The 25,611-nt window shown below is 46.4% G+C and overlaps 1 protein-coding gene across 3 annotated transcripts; it reads right to left on the reverse strand.

The window, feature by feature from the left end:
- Positions 1-711: 711 nt before the first annotated feature.
- Positions 712-25,584, reverse strand: Lipg (lipase G, endothelial type). 3 transcript variants are annotated; one of them, XM_074069847.1, is made up of 10 exons: positions 25,307-25,584; positions 20,967-21,148; positions 19,191-19,370; positions 17,874-17,985; positions 12,399-12,620; positions 10,614-10,856; positions 9,707-9,827; positions 8,430-8,648; positions 5,661-5,765; positions 712-2,817 (listed from the first exon to the last, which is right to left on the reverse strand). In XM_074069847.1, the coding sequence occupies exons 2-10, from the start codon at positions 21,003-21,005 to the stop codon at positions 2,796-2,798; spliced, it is 1,263 nt and encodes a 420-aa protein (XP_073925948.1). In that variant the 5' UTR covers positions 21,006-21,148; positions 25,307-25,584; the 3' UTR covers positions 712-2,795. The 3 variants fall into 3 exon arrangements, with proteins under 3 accessions (XP_073925948.1, XP_073925949.1, XP_020037788.1); XM_074069848.1 differs by lacking the exon at positions 25,307-25,584 and adding an exon at positions 24,756-24,959; XM_020182199.2 differs by lacking the exon at positions 25,307-25,584 and adding an exon at positions 24,102-24,460.
- Positions 25,585-25,611: the final 27 nt, after the last annotated feature.

The following is a 25,611-nucleotide window of genomic DNA, read 5'->3' on the forward strand; positions in this document are numbered from 1 at the left end:
CCCATCTGACTTTCTAGTGATAGATCAATTTAAGATTACTAAAAATTGACCACAGGATCAAATCATTTATAAGGTTCCTTATTCTATACCCTCTACTTCCAGGGGATAAAAATTATTCCTGCTAAACAGATGGCAATATCCATTTTCCCTTTCTCAAAACCCAGCATGTGACTGATTTCTGGCCAGTAGAATGTGGGCAACTTCTCAGCCAACCCCATAAGAGGGACCATCCACCTCTTTCCTTTCCCACCTTCCCACTGGCTGGAAAGAGACCTAGTAGGTCACCCTGTGGGTGGCTCCTTTTGGTCCTGTAGAACAGAACCTCAAGTAATAGAGAAATCAGCTTCAGACAGTTTAAGTCACAGTTATCAGGCCCCATACAATCAAACCTAAATGCTCACTAATGTCTCCTGATATCCAGCCACCTTCCTGTTCTTCCAAACATCCACCAACCTTCCTACCTCAATCCAAATAACTTTTCTTGGGGTTGGGTGTGGTTCAGTGGTAGAGCCCTTACCTACCATGTACAAGGCCCTGGGTTTAATCCCCACCACTGCCAAGAAACAAATAACTTTTCTTCTTATTCCTTAGTAAAAGGAGTCGCTGTCCAAGAAAGATTAAACAGAGAATACAGCTTACATTCAAGTCATTTTTGTCAAATATAAGCCTTGGGCAGCCAAGCCAAAATTTAAGAAGTGAATTGCCAGACCATTAAGAATTTTGTGGGTTTTTTATTATTTTACCATTACATTTTTTTAAATCTTGAAAACGGTTAATCTTAAAGAAAAAACTAGCCATATATTTGTCTTTATACATTATATACACTTGAGAAATAAATAGTGCTCTAAGTGGCATTAAAAAAAAGCATCATTATGTACAAGTAAGGCTTCAAGCCAAAAGGATAAATACATAACCCACTGAGGGAGGATTCAGTTCCTAAAACTTCCATCACTAAAAACAGAAGTCAGAAGTAACCAGGATGTATAGCCAATAACACAAGCTTTGCTTTGGCTGGCAAGCATCACAGAAGCGCACAAACGGATGGAGAGCACACTTCGAATTAAGACCCGACTTGTTATGTCTTCAGAAGTTTGGCATTAAACAGTAATACAACTTTGGCACAATACAGGCTCAAACAATGTTCTTTAAAAACCCAGGTACACACACATATACCTGATACCATACTTCTCCCAAATAAATCTCAGTCATAAAAATAAAAATAAAAATAAACCCCAACCTGGAGGCACAGGTAATCTCTTGGTTATACATTAACAAAAGGCTTCAGGATTTTGTGGATCGCGCTGAAAAAAATTTCTTGCTTATCACATCTGGGGCAAATTGGTAGGGAATGGCTATAGACATCTTCATGAAGTTTCTGAGAGGCGTTTCATGAACTTTGCCTCTAGGAACTCTGGGTCCTCGGCTTCTCCCCAGCACCAACTTGGTATGTAATCGTAAGCATGTGGCTGAATATCATAACCCTCAATTTTATGAAGTAAGGACAATAACAGCTGCCTTGCTCACCTCACTCTAACCAGGCGATGCACATGCAAACTCTCTGAAAAGTATGAGTGTCTCAGATACCACGTTTCCCAATTCAAATCAACATCTAGAATTGGAGGCTTCTCCAAGAAGTTCCATACAGAAAAGGCACTGGCAGGAAGGCAAGATATTTCAAGGAGGAAAGACACTAACAAATCTTAGAGCCAGCTCTGTTGACAGGCACTAGTTTCTAATGAGCAGGTGTGTAGAACACATGTGATATCTTCTAGTTCCCTAAACAGAAGAGATTTTGCTTCAAAGCAATCATCTTTAGCAATTAGTCCCAGGATGGGGCCACTGTGGCCCCAAGATGTATGACATTCTGCTTGCTATTCTGCTAGTGATCAAATATGTCACTCGTGGAAGAAACAACACATGTCAACTAAGAAGAAATAGGTAGGAATCACTTAAAACCTCAGGGTTTCCAACTCTATCTTGTGACCCTCCTCTGTGCCCCTCCTGACTTTCACCACACGTATGAATACTCATGGACCACTAAACTGGAAGGGATTCTAGTAACTCCAGTGCCACTAGGTTCCAAATGCAAAGGATGACTAATGTATCTACTGCCACATGCTAATTAATTTAAGTGCTCAACAAACACTTGTTCAGTCAAAGTATGAACAGTGGAAAAAGGGAAAAGCCAATGAGGTGTGCTTCCAAGGGTGAGCTGGGGAGCAGGACAGAATGTCTAATATATAGCAAGTATTGACCAATGCATCCCATGGGAACCCCCACAGCAGGCATTCCATACCAGACCAATCTACTGTCCCCACTCTGGGCCACGAAGATAGCAGGTCTGCCATGGTGATATGAGTCACCTCCCAAGGGAAAGATCTGTCACTGAGACACAAGTAAAGCTGAGCCACTGCCCATCTCCCACACAGAGCCACTTCAGAGCCAGTGTCCACTTCCAGGCAAGGATCAGGATCCCCAGAAAGGGAGAGATCCACCCAGTGTGCATGGATGCCCTGCCTTCTGGCACACACACACAAATCTGGAGGTGTCAACCAAGGTTGGAGTTAGAGTGGTCCAAAGTGGCAACTGGAGCTTCAGCAATGACAGTCCCTTCCTGAGAAGTTACAGTTGTAGTTGCCATAGGGGATAAAGGGGTGCCCAGTAAGCAAGCTCTTCCTGGGGCTCCAGGGTCAGGACCAAGAGGGGTCTTTCATCGGGTGGGTCTCAGCAGTAACTTTCCTCCATGTGCGTGGACAGCAGGATTGGAGTGCATGCTGCAGGACTTCCTGGCCCCCTCAGGCCAGCTCCACAGTGGGACTAAAAGAAACCGTGTGAGAATACAGTGTTAGTTAGCTTGCTCACCAGCACACAGGCAAACCTGTATCAAGGTGCACTTTGTCGCCATTAAGGTCAAGCTTTCTGACATACCCATGGGGCTATGTTATTCACTTTCTTTTCAGAAGCAATGGAAAAATCTCGGGAGCTTCTTTCTTTTCAACACCCAACAAGCCACAGTTTCACTCTGAGACATACCCCACAGGAAGAGGGCAAGATGGAGTCAAGAGACCTGGATTCTAGTCTCCACTACACAAAGGTGCTATGGAACCTCTCTGAACCTTAGTCTCCTTATCAGGGAGCAGGTGGGCAGTATCCACATCAGGAGGGAGAGTACTAATGGCATTCCATCCATCTAGAGTTGCCATAGCTTCCTAGTGTTCATTTATTACTTGGACCCCTATCGTTTTCTGTGCCTTTAGGAGAAAAGGAAGGGGTGACTTGTTTTCTGAACAAGAAGTAACATGATTATATAGTTCTCCACTATTAGGAAGTTCTGGAGCCAAATACAATAAAATATTTTATCCCTTATAAGAATAGCAATCTTTCCTGGGTGTGTCCAATATACATGGCTGTTTGGAGAATCAATGATGTTACTATATACAGAAGCACTTTGAAAGGTATAAATTTGAACACAAAAAGAATTAAAATTATGATGATGGGGCAGGGGGCAGGGGGCACCATTTGAGCCTGCACTAGTCTGAGTTCCTTAATGAGATGGGTAGGCTTCAGACTCCCCAAGTCCTGTGATCACTGAGCTTGAGGTCTGTTGAGGCTCCTAAACAGGAGACAGAGCAGCTGGGGTGCAACCCGGCCCTCAGGGTTAGCAGACAGTTAATCACAGGGGACCCCTGAGCATGGGCACAGCTGCTTGAAAAATTGGTACCCAGACACAGGTGAGGTTATTTATCTGAGCAAGTGGAATGTCTGTGCTCAAATGAGAAGGCTTTAGAATAAAACAACCTGTTTCAAATCCTCGCTCTGCCATCACTAGCCAGGGGATCTTGGGGCTTCATCTTCCCAAGCCTCCATTTCCTCATTTGTACACAGGCACAACATCTGCCTCCAGAGGTTGACCATAAAAGTAAATGATTGGGAGATTCCAAGATGGTGGCTGGAAGGAAGAATTAGAAAGCGTGCCTCCTAAAGTAAAATCTTGGAGAGACGCTGCAGACACACCTTATAGGAAAAACCACCAAGAAGAGGCAAAACTTTCACCCCTCCACACCCCCAGCCCACGCATCGCATCCCCACTTCACGTTAAATGGAGAAACCAGGAGGGCTCCCGCGCCACCAGACGGCAGCGCCCAGACTGCTTGGGAAGACGCAGACCACAAGGTGAGCTAAGTGGCACGTGGAACTCCCACAGACAACCCTGGGCCAGATCAGCATAGCCCCCTGGACAGACAGACCCCCACCCAGGGAAAAAAGAAAAAAAATTGAATAATAAGCAATAACAACAAAAAAGACACGTAGCAAAGAGGGCGGGGCACCCTGAGCACCGAAGAGGGAGGAGGGGCAATCCCTCACAACAAGTCGGGCCAGAGAAGGCAGGAGTGGCGCCATGCGCCCAACAACCAGGAACGGAAAGCTTGTAAAAAAAACTGAAACTAGATCCATGTTTATCACCCTATACCAATATTAACTCAAAATGGATCAAGGATTTTAATATCAGACCCCAAACTCTAAAGTTGGTACAGGAAAGAGTAGGAAATACTCTGGAATTAATAGGTATAGGCAAGAACTTGCTCAATGGAACCCCAGCAGCACAGCAACAAAGAGATAGCATAGATAAATGGGACCTCATAAAACTAAAAAGCTTCTGTTCATCAAAAGAAATGGTCTCTAAACTGAAGAGAACACCCACAGAGTGGGAGAAAATATTTGCCAGCTACACATCAGACAAAGGACTGATAACCAGAATATATAGGGAACTTAAAAAACTAAATTCTCCCAAAACTAATGAACCAATAAAGAAATGGGCAAATGAACTAAACAGAACTTTCTCCAAAGAAGAAATTCAAATGGCCAAAAAACACATGTGAATAAAATAAAAATTTAAAAAGAAAATGACTACATAAGTTGCTGGGCGCAGGGTAGGCGCAGGCTGATACTGGTGATTGTTTGCAGGACCCTGCTGCAGGCAAGGGGCAGGAGTGGGAGAGATGGTCTCCGCCCCCATGGAGGACACATGGCAGGTTCCTGGGGAGAAACCCACCACCTCCCTCCACAGCATGGGTCTTCCTCCCTCTGAAATTGTGCGATTCCAGCACAGAGCCGAGGTATACTGAAGCAGACAGCCTTTCTATCTGACCCTGCTCCTCACGTGTGAGCATCCCTGTTTCACAGAAGGGAAGAATCAGGTTCACAAACTTCCATCCACTCATACCAACCTAGGTTCCAGAAAACCTAAAAAGGGCAATGCTTGTGCTTCTCCTCACCTTTCTACTCCACTCCCCATGCCAACCCAGTGTCCAGGAGGAAGCTAGGAAGACTGGACCCTCCCACAGCCCTGGTCACTACAAAGGAGATGTCAATCTAAGGTGATGGGCATTGACACCAACCCTGGGGATTCAGTGACCAAAAGAACCCCATTCCAGTAGGATTGTGTTCACTGAGACCCTAGAGGGTGAAGCAGAACGAGGGGCAGAGGTGACATCCAACCCCCGACACCCAATATTTTCACTTATGCATTTGTCTATCTTCTTCCAGCAGAAGGCAGGCTTCATAAAGGAAGAACATTTTATCGGTTGTGTTCATGCTGCATCCCAAGTGCACAGGTCCACAGCGAGCACATGTGAGTGGACAGAGAAAGTCCTGGGTACCTGGTTTCGTTTTTCATTCTCCAGCCTTCGCGACACTTGTGAAACCAGAGCTCTTGGCCAGGGGAGATGCTGGTGTTCTCGGGGTCTTCTGCACAAAATGTCAATCTAAAAGGCAAAAGAAAAGGGGGATGTAGCCAAAACTGTAGTGGGATCCAGACAGTGTCTTCTGGATTCCAGGCAGACGGAAGGGGGAAAGGAATGTTTTCATCATGCCACGCTCAACACCAGAGCATACAGAACTACCCATCTCTCTGGACTCCAAACTATGTCTTGCTTTGAAGACTTCTATAATTCAGCCTCATGCAACCTTAATCACACTTCTCTCCCCTTCTCTCCTGTGTTCCCAGGAGGCGACCTGCCTCTTAAGGCCATGGCCGATGGGAAGCCTCCTTGCCTGTCCAGTCCCCATGAACCCAGCCATCCCTGCACCTTCTACTTTGTGCAAAGGCATATCCTTATAAAAATGTTGCTTTCATCACTGTTATTTAGTTATGCCATGAAGTTAAAAAATAAATGTCTTGTTTTATTTTACAATAGTCTACACATCTCTTGAACTGGGTTCTTAGATCTGTGATCAACATCTCCACTAGACTGTAAGCTCATTGAATGAAGGCACTCAAGGTGGCTGTTAGTCTGTGCTCCACACATATCCACTGACGAGAGCAAACTCAGCTGCCATTCACAACCAAAGATGTAGCAAAAGGGCAGCCAAGATCACAAGAAAGAATTAAGGACCTGATTTCACAATAGCTTGTGACTGCCCCATACGGCCTTGTAACACACACTGCAAGGTCAACAATGTGTGTGACACTAGAGCCCATTGCTGAAACAGGACAAAAACCACATTCAGAACCATTTAAGAACCTTTCCCAGGAAGTCCTAAGGACTTTAGAGCCAACCCACCTCACTCACAAACTGGAAATGCAAATTCATACAGCAGTAGGGGACTCAGTCACATCTAACAGAACGGCAAGGACCTCCCACCAAATGGTGGTGAGGAAGAGGAGGAAGAGATCTATGGCCAAGATCGAAAACTAGTCCAACCACTTTGGAGAGGGATTCAATAGTATCTGGTCAGAATGGAGAATGCATGTCTCCTAGCCCAGCAATTCCACATCTTAGAATATATGCCACAAAGAAGCCCTCACACACATGTGCAAGGAACATGTACAAAAATGTTCACCTTAGCACAATTTGTAACTATAAAAAAAAGGAGCAACAACTTAAATATTCTGCAGTTTACATATAGGAGTTAAACAGGAATAGACCAGAGCAACATGTATTGGATAAATTTCACAATATTTGAATTAAAAAAAACTTGTAAAATTATATGTCCAATCACAAATATTCAGAAGCAACCAAAATAATTCTACAAATTGTTTATGGATAAAAACAAAAGTACTAGGGGCTGGAGGCATGACTCAAGTGGTAAGGTGCTTGCCTTGCAAGAGGGAAGTTCTAGGTTCAAAACTCCAATACTTCTGAAAAAAAAAAAAAGTACTAATAACATAAAAACATGAAAGAAGGCTAGGTGTGGTGGTTCATGCCTGTAATCCCAGCACTTGGCAGGCTAAGACAGGAGTTCAAAGCTAGCTTGAGTTATATATTAAGAACCTGTCTCAAAAAAAAAATCATGAAGAAAAGAAATATTACCATTAGTTAGTCAATTAGTTAGGGCAGGGCTCCAATTGTATCTATGTTTTACTTATAAAATCTTACTTCTGAAACCAATATAGAAAGCTGCTTATATTTGTTAAGTCCCAACAGTGATCTAATGAGTGTTAATTATACCTGAAATACTTGATAAAAATGATCATGTTTCTGTTGCCACACCCATAGGCATAGGACTGTACTTAACATAAGCCCAGAGAAGTGAAAAAGACACACAATTATATAGATCCCAGGTTTGGTGCTAACAGCTCCCCCATCACAAGATCCCCAAATTCATAGGTTTCTAGACCAGAATGGCTCAGAGGAGGGATCTACAGCTCCGATTCACTCCCTCTGCTGCCAAGCTGGGTCACAGATATAAACAAGACATGTAAAGAACAGTAATGGAGAAAATGTCACAAGAGGGCCAATAGGGCTGGCAGTGACCACTCCAGAGGTCAGGGGAAGGAATTGGTTAAGAAAACCCTCCTCTCTTAACAAAGGTCTCCCAGGCTTTGCTGGCTCTGAGCCCTCCTTGCCTTCTATTTAGACAGAAGCCTGCTCCCAGAGTCAGGGCACAGTATCAAGAGCTGATATATAAGCTTTGGGTTCAGAGAAATGGGGAGGCTGCCAGCTGGCTTGACACAGAGGGCTCTCTGTTACTTGAAGTTAGGACCCCATCCCTGCATGTCTGACTCAGCCAGTGAAGGAAAGACACAATAACACTGAAAACAGAGACCTAGGGAAGAGGGGGTCTTCTCACAGCTCTCATGTACAGGGTGGGAAGCTCCATTTTGCCCACAGTGAACAGGTCAACCAGGCAGCACTCTGAGAAGCCTAGCCCAGGGAAGGCCCCCAAAAGGGCTTGGCAAATAGATCAAGAGCTGAATTCCAGCCCTGCCCCTTGCCCAACCAAGGGCCGGTGATCAGGGCATAAGATTGACAGCAATTGACAGAAACCTTGATCTGAGAGGCCTGTTCCCTGCAAAGGTGTTTAAGGTTTTACTGGTGTGATCTGGTCAGGAAGGGTTGTGGATGCATTGCAGAGTAAAGTAAAGAATGAAGCAAAGACAGCCTTCCACCCACTATAGCACAGGGCAGAAGGGGCAGAGCACTCACTTCCGCTGGGTCTCCCCAGACTTGACACGAATGCGTCGGATATGCAGCTCCCTGGAGGGGTTGCTGGGCTGAGACAGGTAGCTGCGAAGCTCTTTCCACAGGCTATACCAGGACTGAGATGTCCGCTCCCAGGTGAGTTTGATCTTCAAGAGGTCACCTAAGTCCTCCTCTGTGTAGACCAGGAAGGTGTTGGTGGCATTCAACTCTATCTGCTCCACTCTACAAGGTGAGACACGAGCTCATTTCACTCCCCTGCCACCTGGGTGACAGTGGCAGCACCTCCCCCATATCAACTAGAGAGAAACAAGTGTGCAGTCCCTCCCACACCTCAGCACCTCGCAGGACCAAGGAGGAAGCTCGATCGTGCTCCACATTAACAGGGAAATAAGTTTGCCTCCCAGCCCCTGACTTCTTATCAAAACCAGTCCTGAGCATCTCAGCATTTAGGCTTCTACTTTCTGGGGAGACAGAACCAAGAAGGAGCAGAAATGAGAAAACATGAAGAAGTCGCATCCTCAGGCATCTGCACACAGGCACCGGTCTCCCTCTCAGCTCCTAATCCTTTCCTACGTGTCCCTGTCATTTGGTATGGCCTGCCTCACCACAAGTTCTGTGTTGAGCGTGTGTGTGCAAACCTGGTCTCCCAAGGAGGCCCTGAGTCCTGAGAAAGAAACAAGTTACTTTGATGATATTTCTTTTCTTGTTTGGTGTTGTTTGATCTCTCACTAGATAGCCCAGTTGGGGCTGGAACTTGCAATCCTTCTGCAATCTTTTCAGCCTCCCAAGTGCTGGCATTATAGTCATGCTCCATCATGCCTGGCTCTGTGCTATTTCTTCATAATTCCAACATTACTTGGCAGGGTATTTTGTCCCTGGTGGGAACTCAACAAATATTTACAACCTGCCATGTTCCTCTCCCACAGCTGATCATTGGGAAGGTGCAAGGATGACGTTCATGAAGTTCCAGATCCCCTAAAGCCTCAGGCGTGAGGTGTTGCCTGAAATGAAACAGCACTTTCTGTGCAGCTGACCCATCAGCTTCTCACACTGCTGATTCATCTCAGAAGCCTCCCTCCCAGAAACCCTCTGAGTCAAGAGCTTGGAGGATACACAGTGGAAGAGAGGATGTGGAGGCAGCAAGTACCACCCAGCTCCTCCCTTGGGCAATGCAACCACACACTCCACCACTTGTTCCAATGCTCCTGTGTGTGTTCTCATTGTCAGATCAGCTTGTTCTCTGTCCTGAACCTGAGTTGCAGAGAAAGTTCACGACTTACACTTCCAGAGGCAGAATCTGGGAGTCTGCATTGGTGCCGTACAGAGTGACGTAGAAAGTGGGCTGGAGCTCTCCCTTGTTCTTATAACTGAAAATGTGGACCTTCATCTGATAGTGGTAAACTGCAGACACAGGAGCAAAGACATTTGTGATCCCTGATGTCATTTCAGGCCTCCCCATCCTTCACCCATGCTGAATCACCTAGCACACTGAGCTGTAGGGACTGACAGCCTTTTGGTCCAGCCCAGCCTCCAGCCCCCATCTGGGCTTGTTCTGTCCAAGGGCGTAAGACATCAGTGCAGTGTAATGGAACTGAACTTGGAGGTTAGAGATTGTATGGAGAGTTTGGCCTAACTACTTTCTATCTGTGTGACCCTGGATTAAGGACCAAGATATCAACCTCTTGAGCCTTACCATCCTCATATGCAAAAAAGTATCCATTAAATACATCTAATGTTAAATTAATGGCATAAAAACATAAGCTATCAGACTGATGGAGTGGCTCAAGTGGTAGACCACCTGCCGAGCAAGCATGAGGCCCTGAGTTCAAACCCCCAGTACCACCAAAAAAGAAAAGGTAAGCTATCATTTTGATTCTTTGTTCACCCTACTTCACATTTGTTGAAGTCAAATGAGAAAACAAATATGAAATAGCTTTGAGAAGTTAAATGTAAGGTAGAAATTTAAGTTATTGATATTACGTCATGGAATGATCCGTCACAGAAGCAGCCCTCACGATTGATTGAACGAACCATGTTCCCCAGGCATGCACACTGTGCTCTCATTTGCAGTAATTTGGTGTAACTGAGCTGGTCGCAGCTCACAGGCTGGGATAGGCCGTGTTCTACAGCAAGGTACTAAGCAGGAGGGAAAGACTCAGGAGCCCAGCACGAGGGGCTCACAGTTACCTCTGAAAGGCATGCCCGCTCGAGTCTTTAGGTACATCTTGGTGTTCCTCTTGTTTCTCATTTTTTTCACATTGTAGCCAATGCTGTTACAACGATTCTTCCTGCAGCTGAGACAGATTCCCTTCTTGAAGCGGTTGGAGTCTGTGCACTGGAAGGCAAAGCTTGGCTTGTCCTGATTCACCAGGGAGTCGACAAAGAGGTGTACAGCTCTCTCGTGCTCACATTTCACCACCTCCGTGATTGCTGGAGAAGGGGAAAAAACAAAGAACATGCAGGAAGAGCCTCTCCTCCGTGATGACACCACTCAATCAATAATTCCTATACACCTCATCAATGACAGCCATGCTTTTGCTTGTGTAACTCTTAATACATGCAGCTGCTTGATTAGAAAATGCAGGAAATGCATCAAATGCAAAAGGCATCTAGTCCAGGGTTTATCAAAACATGGCTGGCGGGATGGCTACATGTTATTATAAATAAAGCTTTATTGGAACATAGCCACATTCATTGGCTTATGTATTCTCTGATGACTTCACACTAGCATAGCAGAGTGGAGCAGTTGACGCACAGACTGTGTGGCCTGCAAGCCTACAATATCTCTCACTGACCCTTTGAGAAATGCCAACACCATTCTAGTCCAATCCCTTCAGTTATGTCTTATAACCCCAAGACCCACAGAGATGAGATAATTTGCTCAGTCACTCAGTTCGTTGTGAATTTATGAGTATAATTTGGATTTTTCTGGCCAATATGTCATTGTTCTTGCAACCACAGACGAAAGCCATAGTCTAAGTAACTCCTGGGACCTTAAGAAAGATGTGGTCAAACCACCTCCACCCCTTTTTGTACCACCAGCCTTGAGAAATGCCATCACCCCATTGTCCAGGGCAGGGTGAACAGGACTCTAAACCCTGTGGGACTTCTTGATTTTTCATCACACTGGGAGATCTTACTACCAAGTGACACAGTGGGACATTCGAAGGGCAGAGTGTCAGTGTAGAGACAGCCAACTAGAGCCAAGACTTGGGAAATGCTGCTAGCACCCAGGGCAGTATGGGAAACCCTCTCAGGGCTTGGTCACTGGGCCATATAGTAGTTTCAGCAGCAGAGTGACTTCAGCCCAAGTCTGCAGAATAGGCTTAGGTATTCAGAAGATAAATTGTAATAGAAAAAGCTTCTTGGTTTTGCTTTTCTAAAATGTTACCAAAAAGTAAAATACTGTGTGTCCATGCAATAGAATATTATACAGCCTACAATAAAAAGTAAGGTTAGTAAATCTCTCTGCACTGAAGTTTAAGAATATCTGTAATATATTATGACTGAGCAAAGAAAGTGTGGTTTTGAAAAAAATATATTATTACACAAATTTGCAAAGAAAAAAGACTGGAATTAAAATGTTCATACTGGCTGCCACTGCAAGAATGAATGCAGAGGCTGTGGTGTGGCTCGAGTAGTGGAGCACCCGCCTAGCAAGTGAGGCCTTGAGTGCAATCTCCAGTGAGCGGGGGAGGGGAGGTGGTGGTAAAAGTAGGAGAGGCAGTGGAACCATACTATTGGCTTTATGCAATTCTATTTTGATTTTTTTTCTCAGTAAACAAGTACATATTTCATTTGTCATAAAAAATAAATTAATAATGACTATGACCGCGAAGCATGAGAAAGCAGATGGACAGCTGTTAATAGGATAATACAAAACCTTAAAGTGTTGGGGCTACTGAGTAAGGAGGGGACAATGATGAATAGAATGACACTGGTGGCATTAAAAGCAGTAAATTAGAAACTCACTCCCATACGCAATCGAACCCAAGACATCGTTGAATCCACAGCCCGGCTGGAAGTCACCCCCATTGGGGTAGATGTCGATGTGGCCCACAGGCATCTGAATCCCAATACTCAAACCGAAGGAACGTGTGTAAGTGTGCAGGACATCCACAAAGTCTGCATCATCAGGGGACAGCCTCTTGTTGATGTCTGCCCCCTCAAACATGGGCCCGGCAGGATCCAGACCTGCAGCAGGAGAGGCCAAGACAGACTATGTCAAGTGTGCCAAGTCAATGAATGAGTCTTAAGAGTCACATCCAAGTATACAGAATGAAGACACCCTCTGAGCCCAGCACGATGAATCCAGACATGGAAGAAAATAAGGACCCAATTCCATATACAATTGACCCAAGACATCATGGAGTGATCAAACCCTACCCAAGTCATCAGGAATCAAACCCTACTGTCCCAGGACTGACACTGTCTCCCATAGCTACCACATGTCCCAATGCCTCAGCTAGCCCAGTAAACAAGTCACAAGATTCTCAATGCCACCAGCTCTGATGAACCACGGGTGTTCAGAAGTGGCACAGTTCTAGAAAGAACTCAGTTGCCTGGATCTAAGCCATTCATCCCTATCATCTGCCACTGGGAGTCTTTCATAGCTCTAATCTTCACAGACTTTTTTATAGAACAACTAAGTTGCTTCCAATCTTCTGGAAGAACTTAGCCTCCCCAAGTTGGGAAATTTGTATTTGAATTTACCCTCACCCTTCCCTTAGTTATGGGTCAGGCCCAGGAATGGGATGGTGAGAGAGAAGTGTCTTCCGTTCCAGTACAGTGAGAATCTGAATATCAGACCTCTAAAACTTCTCTGTATAGCAGCCACAGTGAGAACTTCTTGCCTCCAAACTCTCTGAGCAGGTAAGCAGCACTGGCTAGGGTGCAGGTTCACACATCAGAAACTGTTCAAACAATACTGGGAGCTTGTTAAGAATTTGGATTCAACCAGGTAACTATTTGAAAAAAGAACTCTGGAAGAGGGCTGAGGATGTAGCTCAGTGGTAGGGCACTTGCCAAGCAAGTACAAGGCCTTGGGTTTGAGCCCCAGTACTGCAAAAAACAATAACACAAAAACACACATGAACACAGAATTCTCTGCATTGGAGTATCTGTGGGTAGATGCACTGGTGGGGCAGGTAGGGAAGGGACTGGGAAGCTAACCACAGCAATAAGACAGAATTTCTACTGCCTTCCAATTCTAAGCCACATAAATGTAAAACCATTCCAAAAAAAGAATGTAAAATGGAAATGTACCTTTCCAACTCCCTGACTTCCCAGAGACCATAATGAGTAAGTTCAGGTGTGGAATCCAGAAACAAAGATTGGTTCCCCAGGTGACCCTAAAAGTCAGTGGTGTGTGGACCAGATATTGAAAATCTTCAGTGTCATTATGAAATGGAACCTGGACACTTGAATTCATCCAGTTCATGTAAGATATTAAGAGATCAAGTAATGTCGACATTAGGTACCAATGTCAAGTGCAAGTGAGTCTAGGAACTGGATTCCTCCCAACCAGGAAGGCTCTCTGTCCTACAGACATGCAGAGATGACCTGGAGAAAGTCAAGGAATGAGATGTGCAGTAGAGGAAAGGCTATGTTTAGTTTAGAATCATGGTTAGCCACTGGGAGAGAGTTTGCCCCTTGGGGGACATTTGGTGATATCTGAAGACATTTTGGATGTCACAGTTGTGGGGGATGTAGTGGGGACAAGCCAGGGATAGAGTTAAATATCCTACAGGCACAAGACAACCCTCTTCCAGGCACACACAGCAAAAACATCTCCTGGCCCCACATATCAGTAGTGCTCAGGCTGAGAAACCCAGTATATATCAGACACGATGGTGCTTGCTATAATCCCAGCACTCAAGAGGATCATGAGTTCAAGGCTGGCCTGGGCTACATAGCAAGATATAATCTAAAGAGAAGGAGGAAGGAAAGGAAAGGGAAAGGGAAAGGGAAAGAGAAAGGGAAAGGGGGAGAGGAGGGGAGAGCAAGGGAAAGGAGAGGAGAAAAAAGACCAAGGCCAAGAGGCAATGTGTCCAAGAACTAAGGAGATGTGTACCATAGCTGTGTTGTCCAGCACAGAGAACCAGGGAACACAGGGAAGCAGAAGTTAATTTTAGGATACACAGAAGGCAGAGCTACTGACTAGAGCAAAGAGTCAACTTATAGGACTCATAAGATTGGTTGAGGATGAAACCAGTTTCCAGAAGATATTTAAGTGGTTTTATGGATGACCAAGGCAGAAAGGGAGCTGCTTGGGGGCTCATCCCTAGCCCAGGACTGAAAAGAAAGGTAGCACACAAGTGTGCCCTTCCAGAACAGTTCACAAAGATCCATGTTAGAGGGTACAAGGACCACAGTACTGACATAAGCAGCCTCTCCGTGCCTCTCACCATGTGCAATAAAAGGAAAAAGAAAAGGAGAGAAACATTCTGCTTTGCAACCAATATGAGAGAGGCTCTTTGCTTGGTGTGAACAAAAGTCCTCACCAGACAGCACTATGGAAACCAAGCTGCGTGGGAGGAATGCCAGCAGCTGATGGGGTCTCACAGGCCAGCACCTACCCAGACTGAGGCTGGCCCCCTGCTCAGACTGTCCCTCATGCACATCTGTGGTCCATGGACTAAGGGGAAAAGTAACACAATTTTCTTTCTACTCTACTTTTTATCTGTACATCCAGAGGAGAGGCAACATGGCTCAGTGGTTGGGGGCAGACACAGGAGTCTGGCAGCTTGGGCTTGAATCCCAGCTCTGCTACTCACAGGGCACAGGATGTTGGGCTTATTATTTAATCACTGAGTCTTCTTTCTCCATTTGTTAAAGGTACAGGATTGCTAGGTGGCTTAGAAATCCGTATGAAGTACATTGTCACTTAGCCATCAAGTAAGTGTGCTTGAGGTACTTGATGTAACCCAGAGCCTGCATACAGTGGACACTTCATCCCTGTTTCTGGAATGAATCAACCTGCTTGCTTAGTTGTCTATAACTAACTAGACACAGGTTCAATTAGAAATAAATGCTCTCTGTCCTACAGACATTTTGTAGCAGGCACAAAGTCCTGAATCTAAACCTCAGTACAAAGAGAGAGAAATATATGATCTCTTCACTAGCCACTAACAAACTTCCCTCAGAAGTCCAAGTGGGTAACTCCAGCAAGCCCCAGTTTACACTCTCTGGCCCAAGCAAGACTTGGGTACAGGTACCTTCTTGCAGACGCCAGGCTAAGGACCCTGTGGTGGCCTCTGAACAGTAGCATCACTGGCCTGAGGACTCCACATAAGCTACAAGGGCCATCCTCTTACCAGTCAGGACCCCCTGGTTCACAAGCCCATATGAAGTCTACCAATGAAAGGAAGAACAAAGGAGACAGCCTCCCCCAACAGACAGGCTCAACAGTGTGGGCCGGTTTGTCAAATACCACCTGAGGTGCTGCTGGGCAGCCAGAAAGAGGTCAGCCCATGCTCCACAGAGAGCCAGAGGAAAGGGGCTTCCCTCAAGATATGCAGCTGTTCCATGCACCACTGGTTAGCATTCTTTAAGCCCCACAGCTGGCCATAGGCAAGAAGCCTTCACATCAGCAGCTGCCATCCAAATGAGCAGGAGGAAAGAACTGGAAAGCTCCCTCGCTAGCACTGCCTCATTTCAGATTTAGAAACAGGGAAAGACAAGATTCTGCAGTTTGTCCTTGTTGCCAAGGACATCTGGGCCTTGACCCTGGTAGGGACTGTGTGAGTGCCAAGTTTGCACTGGGCTGGCCTAGCTCTAGAACGTGAAGCCTCTCACTCAGGGGCTGGGCAGAGGTACTCAGACAGCAGGACCCAGAGTGGCTGTGGGTAGAGCAGCTTTTTGTGGGTGGATTAAGGAGAAATTGGGGCTGGCCACACAATCACAGTCCACTGTGGACACTCAAGCCCTGCCATCTTGGAAATCAGAACCAAAGCTCTCAAGCTTTGCTGAATGGAATCACTGGCTCTAAAGAAATGTGTGTGCATATGTCTGTGTGTGCACACACATATTTCATGTAAGCCCAGAGACAGCAACAGAAGAGGGTCAATAAAACCTCAGATTATTTGTTTAAAACCTACCCTGCCAGCTCATTTTGTGAATACCTTACTAAACCATTCTTTATCTAAGGATTCCTTTCTGCCTGCATCCTGTCATAAAATGACAACACCACAGGGAAAGAAATGAGTCAAATGATTTAAATGTGGCTCAAAAATTCATATTTGGAAATTTAATCCTCAAATTCATCTGTTAATGGTGTTTGGGGTGGTGCCTGTGGGAGGTTATTAGGATCAGATGAGGTCATGGGGTAGGGTCCCTGTGATGACATTATTGGCTCTGTAAGGGAAACAGAGACCCAAAGGTAACATGTCTGTTCTGTCTCATCATGTGCCCCTCCATGCAGCAAGGAGACCCCTACCAGACCCAAGAAGCTAAATAAACTTCTATTCTTTATAAATGATGTAGTCTGTGCTATTCAATTATAGCAACAGAAAACAGTCTAAGATACCACCAGTAGTATCTGGGAGGTGAAGGGAAAACTGGAGATGAATCCATGTAAAAGAATGTGGGAAGGAAGGAAAAGGATGGGGCCATACATTTAATTTTAGTGAAGACGAAACACTTATGTATCTGAAGAGCCCCAAAATGGAAAAAAAAAGTCTTTCACACTTTTCACAATCATTAAATGATTTAACCCAAACTCTAACATTAAAAGCTAACTGTGATTCAGTTGTCAGGATGGAAAACTTAATTTTTTTCTATGGGTACCCAAATACCAATATCAGAAAAGTCTCTTTAATTACAAAGTTCAAGGGCTAGGGATGGGGCTCAAGTATGCCTGCCTAGCAAGCATAAGCCCCGGAGTTCGAGCCCCAGTTCTGCCAGAAAAATTACAAAGTTCAACACTCATTCTAAACAGGTAAGTATAGTTAATAAATATGCTTCTTTAACATCAGAGAGAGTAATGAAATAGAAACCCAGAAGTTTGGAAGTCAAAACTCCATCCTGGCTCTTTAGTTCTTAGCTATTTGCCCTGGGTAAGGATCTCACCTCTGACTAATTCCTCACCTTTGGACTAAACCAGTGGTTTCCAAACTATTCCCTAGACTCTGAGAGCCTGAGATTCCTCCAGGGAAGCCCCAAAAGGCAAGGCTACCAAAACCCATCTTCAACAAAAATATCTCCATCTATCTGTTTTGTATAGGAGCACCCCACACAAGTTCAATTTGAAAAAAGGGTTCTGTGATTAAAAAGAACATTTGGAAAGCTCTGGTTTGGATGCCCCCCAGGGTCCTTTCAGAGATAGCCCCGTACAACTCACTCAAGCAACATCATTAGGAAGCACTCCATCCAGTTCAGAACACCCAGGCTGGAGAGTAGCCAAGGGGGCTTAGGAGGCTAGCTGGTGGTCCTGGAGGAGAAGCTTACCTGTGATCCTGCCCACTGTTCCTTTCACGAAGTTGCCAGCATACCCAGCCACATGTGCTCCAAGGCTATAGCCAATTAAGTGAACGTTCCCGAGAGAAAAGTCATCCTCCCCCTGCAGGAAGTCACCAAAGTGTGTGAGCTGAAGAATGTAGTCCTGAGCCCTTCGGGCCACCAACAATTTCATAAGTCCATCATGACAAAGGAGGAGTCACGGGGCCATAGGGACAGAGACTCCCAGAGTATCATCGACATTGTTGGTCATAAAATATGCACGGGTCACAGCCAGGGACAGGAGGGCTAAAGGACTTGGTGGCACTTCAAATGCCAAGGGGGCATGGTAGAGGATGTGACTACATGCTGCACGCCTGACTGTTCCCCACATGTTCTTTACATGTCTTCCATTCTTTTTGGCAGTATCTAGGGGGCAAAGAGGGAGTGTAGAGGTCAAAGATACCACACTGATTGTAGAGGGAAGTGCCAGCCACAGCCTGCAGCAGCCTGCTGCTCCCTGACTGCTCTCCTAGGCCTTTGATCTCTACTCTGCCCCCAGGAGCTGCTGACCTCCCCACCATAAGCCCACCTGAAACACCAGAGTTGAGCTGTACCCCCTTCCTGAGCACTCAGCTGGTGGGCCTAGTGGGGGCTGAGGTGGTGGGGCTTTGACTCCCCTGGTTCGGGAACCAAACTCTAAAGCAACTTAGGCAAGGAATCTTGCCCAGAACTCTGGATTCATCAGATTCCACAGGTAAAAGCAAAGTCAGGCTGGAATTGCCCCAACCCTAGGGTCACCTTGCTAGTGCACCCCTGCACCACTAGTCTCAGGCAAATCATTAATCTCTAAAAAGCAAATACATGACCTCAAAATCTGTTCTACACACTTAATATTTTAAATGAGGTAATAAGCTGCATTTATTTGAACCACCCTCCTTCCCACCCTTAGCATAGCCACACTGTAAGAGCAGATTTCGTAGCTATTTAAGATTGTAAGCCTGTCCTGGCTCCCAGCCATCCCCAACCAACCAAAGGGGATCAGCTTCTAAGATCAGCAAGTAACAACCCATAAGGCAAATTTTCTTATAGCAAATAAAGTAACAAGAAAAATCTAGAGATTTAGCAATAATTCAAAGACTCTAAAAGTCTCAGTTTTCAAGGATTGCATGCAATGCCTAATTCAGCACAAAAAAAATAAATAAATAACAAAGATTTTGATCAGAGCTCGGAAGTTGGAGAGAACACATGTGGTCTGCTTTGCTTGAGGATATTTGCGTTTTAAGATCTTGCTCATAAGAGAGATGACTTCCTTTCCTCCTCACTTACCTGTAGCCAGTCAAGCATCCTTGCCACGTTGTGTCCCACCACTCTGGTGTTATTGACTGCATCTGTGTACAGCTGGTGAGCCAGGGGCAGCCAGTCAACCACCACTACGTTGGCATCTTTCTCTCTCATCTGCAGGGCTGATACAAGTTTGTGCAGCCAGTTTTCAAGTATGCCACTCATCTACAAAAGAGGAAACTTTTTAAGAAATTCTCCTGGGCCTCACAGACCCCAATGAATATGGAATTCCATCCCATGACCCTCTCCCATTTGATTTTAGAACCTCCACACTGGCTGCTCAGGAACCAAATGTTTGCACATGAGCAGGACCAGCCAGAGGCAGAATTGCTACATAGGTATTTTCTTCCAGTGCTCCTTAAATCCCCAGTTTTTCCCACCAAAACTTTCAGAGCTATCTATAACATAGGTATTGGTAGTGATGCTACAGGCGGTTATTCTGACTTCCTGTCACTGTCAGGCAAGTGGCCTGGTCCATCCTTCAAAGGCAGCTGGGGAGGGTTGCCTTAGAGAATTAGCTCTTCCCTTAGAGATGCAGGGAGATGCTGTCGCCTAGGCAAACAAAGAGTTAATGAATGACTCCTTTCCAAAACCCATCTCTGCCATCTCTCTTGACCCCAGAGTAGGGAAAATCCATCCTTGGAATCCCAAATTAGAACTCAGAACACATTTTCCCACAGCAACAGTTATAAATGGTGACCAGTTGTAAACCTATCCACAAGTATATTACCAAATAAATGGATTTTTCTGTGCCTAGCCTGGGAATCCAAACACTATTTACAATCTTGCTTCTATGGGAAACGGCTGTTCCAAGTTCCAAACACATTACAAAAGAACTTTCTGGAATGCACTCCATTTGTTAGTTGCATGTTGTATTTGCATTTTGATAGGAGGGCCTTAAAAAGGTTCAAATGCATGATTCCAACTGCAGGGTATGGGATGAGGACAGATGGACAGGCCCTTAAATCACTCTGTTATTCACATTAGGAAGGTAGGCTCCTACCCTTCCCAGCCCCAACCCCAACTGTTGGTGATAGACCTAAAGTTGCATAAAGAATGTAACACATATGAATATCTCATCATTAAGAGGAAGAATGTCCCCCTCCCAATTAGCCCAGGCAGAAACCTGCTCACTTAATAGTGCCATTTTCCTTCAGACTGTCATTATATGAATGAATAAATCCCTTGCTGCCCAAGAGCTTCTGGGCTGAGCACTATAGCCCTTTTTTTGTTGAAGTTTGTCATGGACTTTTCAATGGGAATTGCTCAGCTAGGGCACATAAAGAGCCACAGTGCCTTTAAACGGGGCCATCTCTATGCAAACAGGAGGGCACCATGCCAACAGCAGCCAGCCATCCAGGCCAGCTGGCCCCCTCCCAGATCCTCTGAGCTAGTCAAGTTGCTTCAGCTCAGCTCAGCTCTTACATTGCAGGATGGCCCCCTCCAGGCAGCGGTTGACCAATGTAATTAAGTGTAATTAGAAGGTCCTTCAGAGCCAGTGGAGCTGGGCTGCTGCCCTCAGGAGAGCCACTTTCTGAAAGCCCGTTGTGTGCCAGCACTAAACGCCACCCTGCTGGAGTCCAGATTGTCCTCTCTGCAAAGAACCATTACATTCTTCACAGCTGTCTAAAACACAAGCAGCCCACAAGGAAAAGGGGGGAGAGCATTTGGAATCTGGAAACACCAGTATTCTTTTTAATTGACCAAAACAAAGGGAAGCAAATCTTGTATAAAGCCACAGAGCTCCCACCCCGGGCTCACCGTCCATCCGTGAATGATGAAAAAGGTTTTGGCTGTCATGTTGAAACCACAGTCTTCTAAGACTCGGTTGTGGCCAAGGGAAAGGTAGCATCCTTCGTGTTCTGGGTCCTTAGAGGTGCGGAGGTTAAACCTCACCGAGGGTTTAGTGGCATCTTGTACCTCCTTGGATTTGTGAGGCTCATCTGGGGAGGAAGAACACAGCATAAGTGCTTCTAGTGGCTAGAGGAGCAAGAGATCTAGGGTCTAGTTGGAGTTTCATCTTTAGCAAATTATATGTTCTGAGTATTCCCTCTTCTCCTTCAGGAAAATCATAAAGATATTATAAGTTAGACATCATAAATTAGACATCTCATCTATGTTTAATGAGTAATTACTTTTAATTACTGTGGCTGAAATACATAGGTACCTCTCTTGCTTTTATCTATTGCTCCCTACCAAACTTCTCCTTCCTTTCCCTCAAATTCCTACTTCTGGAGTATGGGTCCTCAGTTCTCTTCCCAATTTGCTTGGGAGCAGGTAAGTTTCAGAATTCACAAATTTTCATATTTTAGAAAGGCATTCTGGAACATATGCCACATATTACATAACCCTCCCAGTGGGTCTGTGATGTCAAGTGCATTAGTATTTCTTCAGAGAAACACAGGACTATTGCAAACATGAAGATTAAAAATAGCCTCCCAGAATGATAAAGGAGGTGACTTAAACTATGACATATTGTAAGAACTTTTGTAAATGAAACAATGTACCCTCAGTACAAAAATAATTTTAAAAATTAAAAGAAAAAAATTAAAAAAAGATGAAACAAACAAAAAACCAAATAGCTTCCCACCACCTCAGGCCAGTTATTATTCCCAGATGAGTTCAGATCAGGTAAGGCCAGGTCTTGCTGCCAAACAAGACCTGACAAATTTTCCAATTTTGAGAGATTTTGGATTTTGCAATTGCAGGTAAGAGACTGTTGACCCGTACAAAGGGCTTTCCAGGGCACTCCCAACTCAACTCCAGCACTTAACTTCAAAGACCTCATGCTCACAAGGCCCGGCAGTGCAGACAGACACCAGGCATTCACCCAGTTTGTTAAAAGAATGACTGAAGCCATGGAGAAACTTCTGGGAGCAGCAAGGCCACACTACCAGCTCCACTGCTAACACACAGTGCTGCTTAGGAGACATCCTGTTCCCAAAGCCTGACCATCATTGAGGCTGATGGTCTCAACGACCAGGTAACACGAGGCATCAATAGTGTCATCCCCACACTATTTTCAATGGTCATCCACAGACCCTCGCCGGCACTCTTTCAGTCATTCTGGTAAACACCACTTCACAATGGCAAGGATACGCTCCTGTCACCAGCACTCAGGGGGAGATGCCAAATGAGCATCTGCGAGCTTAATTCATGGAAGGGTTAAGGAAGGGTTGGAGGTATGGCTCAGACAGTAGAACGTGTACATAGCAGAAATGAAGTCAGTTTAAACCCCAGTACCACCTCTCCCCACAAAAAACTAGAAACAAAGAGAATCATGGAAAGAAAGACCATAGTCATGGGGGGAAAGGGACAAAGGATGGGAGAGAAACATACCAGATGTAAGAAGGATAAGGTTCCAGAGAATGCAGCTAAATGCTTATGAGCAGAACTCAAGTTAACGTTCATGAAAAGAATGAATGGAAGCCCTAAGCAGCAGAAACTTGAGCCACACACATAACTAGTTCGACAGCTCCCCAACTTTCCGTCAGAAAGCCATCCACACCCAGAGCAGATGGGGAAGCTGAGGAGAAACAGGGTCTGCTGGTCTCCTGAGGCACACGTGGATAAACCTGCACATACACAAAGAAGGTTCACCTTGGCATCTGCCTTGCTCTGACCCACAGTTCTCTGGTTTCATTCTTGCAACTCTGGGTCAGTCACTTTAGCCTCTGGGGTATATGATTGTTCTTCACCCAGAGCCTGTGGCTCTTTGCTCAAGGGCCAGGTTCTCAGAAAGGCTTCCTTAACCACACATTAAAGTGCACCACCTCCCCCGCCCCAGGACACTACACCTTCCTCCTTTGCCCTCTTTTCCTCCATACCCTGAAGCACACTACCTAGTTTTCTTAGTTCACTGTCTGTCTTCCCATCACCACGTGTAAGTTAGGGACTGTCATCTGTTCCCTGCTGTCTTCCCAGCTCCTGAAGGAGTGCCTGGCAATTCCTTTTCAAATGAATGAGATGATCCCCCTGTACTCAGAAGCAGTGAACCCGGAAGGTGGAAGGAACTTGAGTACATTTCAGCAGAGGAAGAAGAGATGGGACCTACCCCAGTCATGCTTCTAGTTAGCACAAGCTAACGCTAGGCTTTCCCATTCATTCAACTTTAACATAGACGAAAAGCACGTGGGCCTACCTCTGCAGACTGCATGCAACATTGGGACTGGGTTTAGGGGCTCTCCAGCCCTTCCATCTCTTAACTAGCTGGCTCTGGGTGACCCTACTCTCACTCTGCCAGGGTAAGTTGCGTCCAATGGAAGAAACTTCCCTACAGAACTGAGAAGGAAGTAAACCTGGAAGCTAGGAGGAGGAAGGGGAAGAGTGGGGAAGGAAGAGCGTTGGTGAGGAAGAGGTTGACAACCAAGAGGAATGAACCTGCCAGGCTGCTTCTCAGACCAAGTTCCCAACCAGATGTTCCTTATAAGCACTCCTCAAGCCAAAGCCAGCTACCTTGTCACTTGAACTTTCAGAACACCTGGGCCAGGATAAAGGGAGAGGTGCTGGAACACAGAGCTCTTTCTAACAACCTCTGGTCTCTCCAATTTCCAAAGACAAGACACAATTTAACACAGAACGTGTAAGTCCTGGCGACAGGCAACTCAGCTGGCTGGACAGCACCGATTAAGGGAACCGTACAAGGGAAGAGGGAGGGGGAAGAGAGAGGGCGCAAGAGCGTGCACCCTGCCCACCTGTTGCCTCTGGGATGAAGCGCCAGAAACAAGTGGCCTCCATCCAAGGCTGAGGAGGGGAAAGAAAATGAACAGCGAAGTGGGGACGGAGGAAGGGTGTAGCAGGCAAAAGAAGGGACCGAGGAAGAGTTAGGAGGACAGAGGGGGCCCAGCACAGAAAGGAGGTGGGGAGGACAGTAATAATAAGCGCGCTGCACGTTACCTTCCAGCTGTCCCTCGGGACCCATGGGTGTGTGGCTTCCCGCCGCAAAGCAACAATAGATGCTCCAGAAGCAGAACAGAGACACGGACTTTCTCATCCTTCCTCGCCACGCCCCCTCCCCCGAAACGAGGGTTTTAAAAAAAAAAAAAAATTCTGCCTCCACCTCCCGGGCTAGTAACACTAGCAGTGGGTAGAAGAAGGTGATGAGTTAGACGGCTGGAGGAGGAGGTGGAAATTGAACACTTGGCTGCCCGCGCGTGGGAGGAGTGCGTGGAGGTCCGTGATCCAGAACTAGACCTGCCCTCGTCCAGAGCCTCCGGGACGCCAGGGCTCGCCGCTGTCACCCCGAGAGCTCCTGGCGAGGTAGTTTTTAAAAGTATCCGAGTCATCTGACCCATCGCCAGATGGCTATTTGCATAATTTATTCCCCTCTCTCGACTCTGATTGGTCACACCTTCGCTGACGAGACTCCCAAAAATTTGAATGAAAGCGCCGCACACCCACCCACCCGCGTGGACGCCCGCACACGCGGCTTCTCTTCCTCTCTGGAGGGCTCAGCAGACTGCCACGACTCCTACCATCACTACTGTCCCCTAGGGCCTTCCCCCCCTCCCAGACATCCAGACCCTCCACTCACCCAGACCCTCCACTCACCCCTATCGCTCCAAGGACTCTGCTCCGAAACCGTGCGCCCCCTGGGGACGCGATCTCGGGAAAAGGGAGGTCATCCTCTCCAAGGTGCAAAGCTATCCCGCGCCGGATGATCTCTCGGCGCCTCGAACCGAGGGTCGGAAGGGGGGAGCCATCTGATCTTTCCCTGGATCCTTCTCCTTTCCCTCCCCTCTCGCCCTGCGAGGGCCGCAACAGGTGCACACAGCGTGATTGGACAATGGACTGTGGGCTGCGGCCCGCGCTTCAGGGTCACATAAACCCTTCTCAGAGGCAATTCCACCACTAGCTGCACAACTCCGGGCAAGCCACCCAACTTCCCCAAGGCCATTCCCTGGTCTGCAATACGCTAGTGATAACAGTTCCTACCACTTAGGGATCTTGGGAAAATTAATACCCCGCGTAGGAAAGCGCTTAAGACAGCGCGGGGCATGTGGCAGGCGCTCTCCTACCATTCGGAACGACCCTTCCCTCAGGGAACAATGAAGAGGGTCGCAAGACGCGTGGCCCAGCCTCCGCGGATACTCTGTAACTACCTGGTGAGCGAAATCATGCACCTTCTTCCGCCCTTCAGTCCATCATTTTGCCTCTCTCCTCTCTTTTGATTTGGGTCCCGCTACTGAGAGCCGGTAGCGCCCAAGACCTTGGTCCGGAGTCTGCGTCCCGCGCAGGGAAGCGGGGTCTGAGCCGGGAACCGCAGCGGAGCAGCTGCGCATCAAAGCTTTTGAAGGCTGAGAGCCGCGAAGAACCGGAACCCGCCGCGGCAGGGATGCACACCGCCATCCAGCCTCCTTCCAGCCGGAGAAAGCGGCACCCTTGACCGCAAGTAACCCCGCGGTTG

This window comes from Castor canadensis, chromosome 4, assembly GCF_047511655.1.
Source record: "Castor canadensis chromosome 4, mCasCan1.hap1v2, whole genome shotgun sequence".
In the NCBI taxonomy this organism is placed as follows: Eukaryota; Metazoa; Chordata; class Mammalia; order Rodentia; family Castoridae; genus Castor; species Castor canadensis.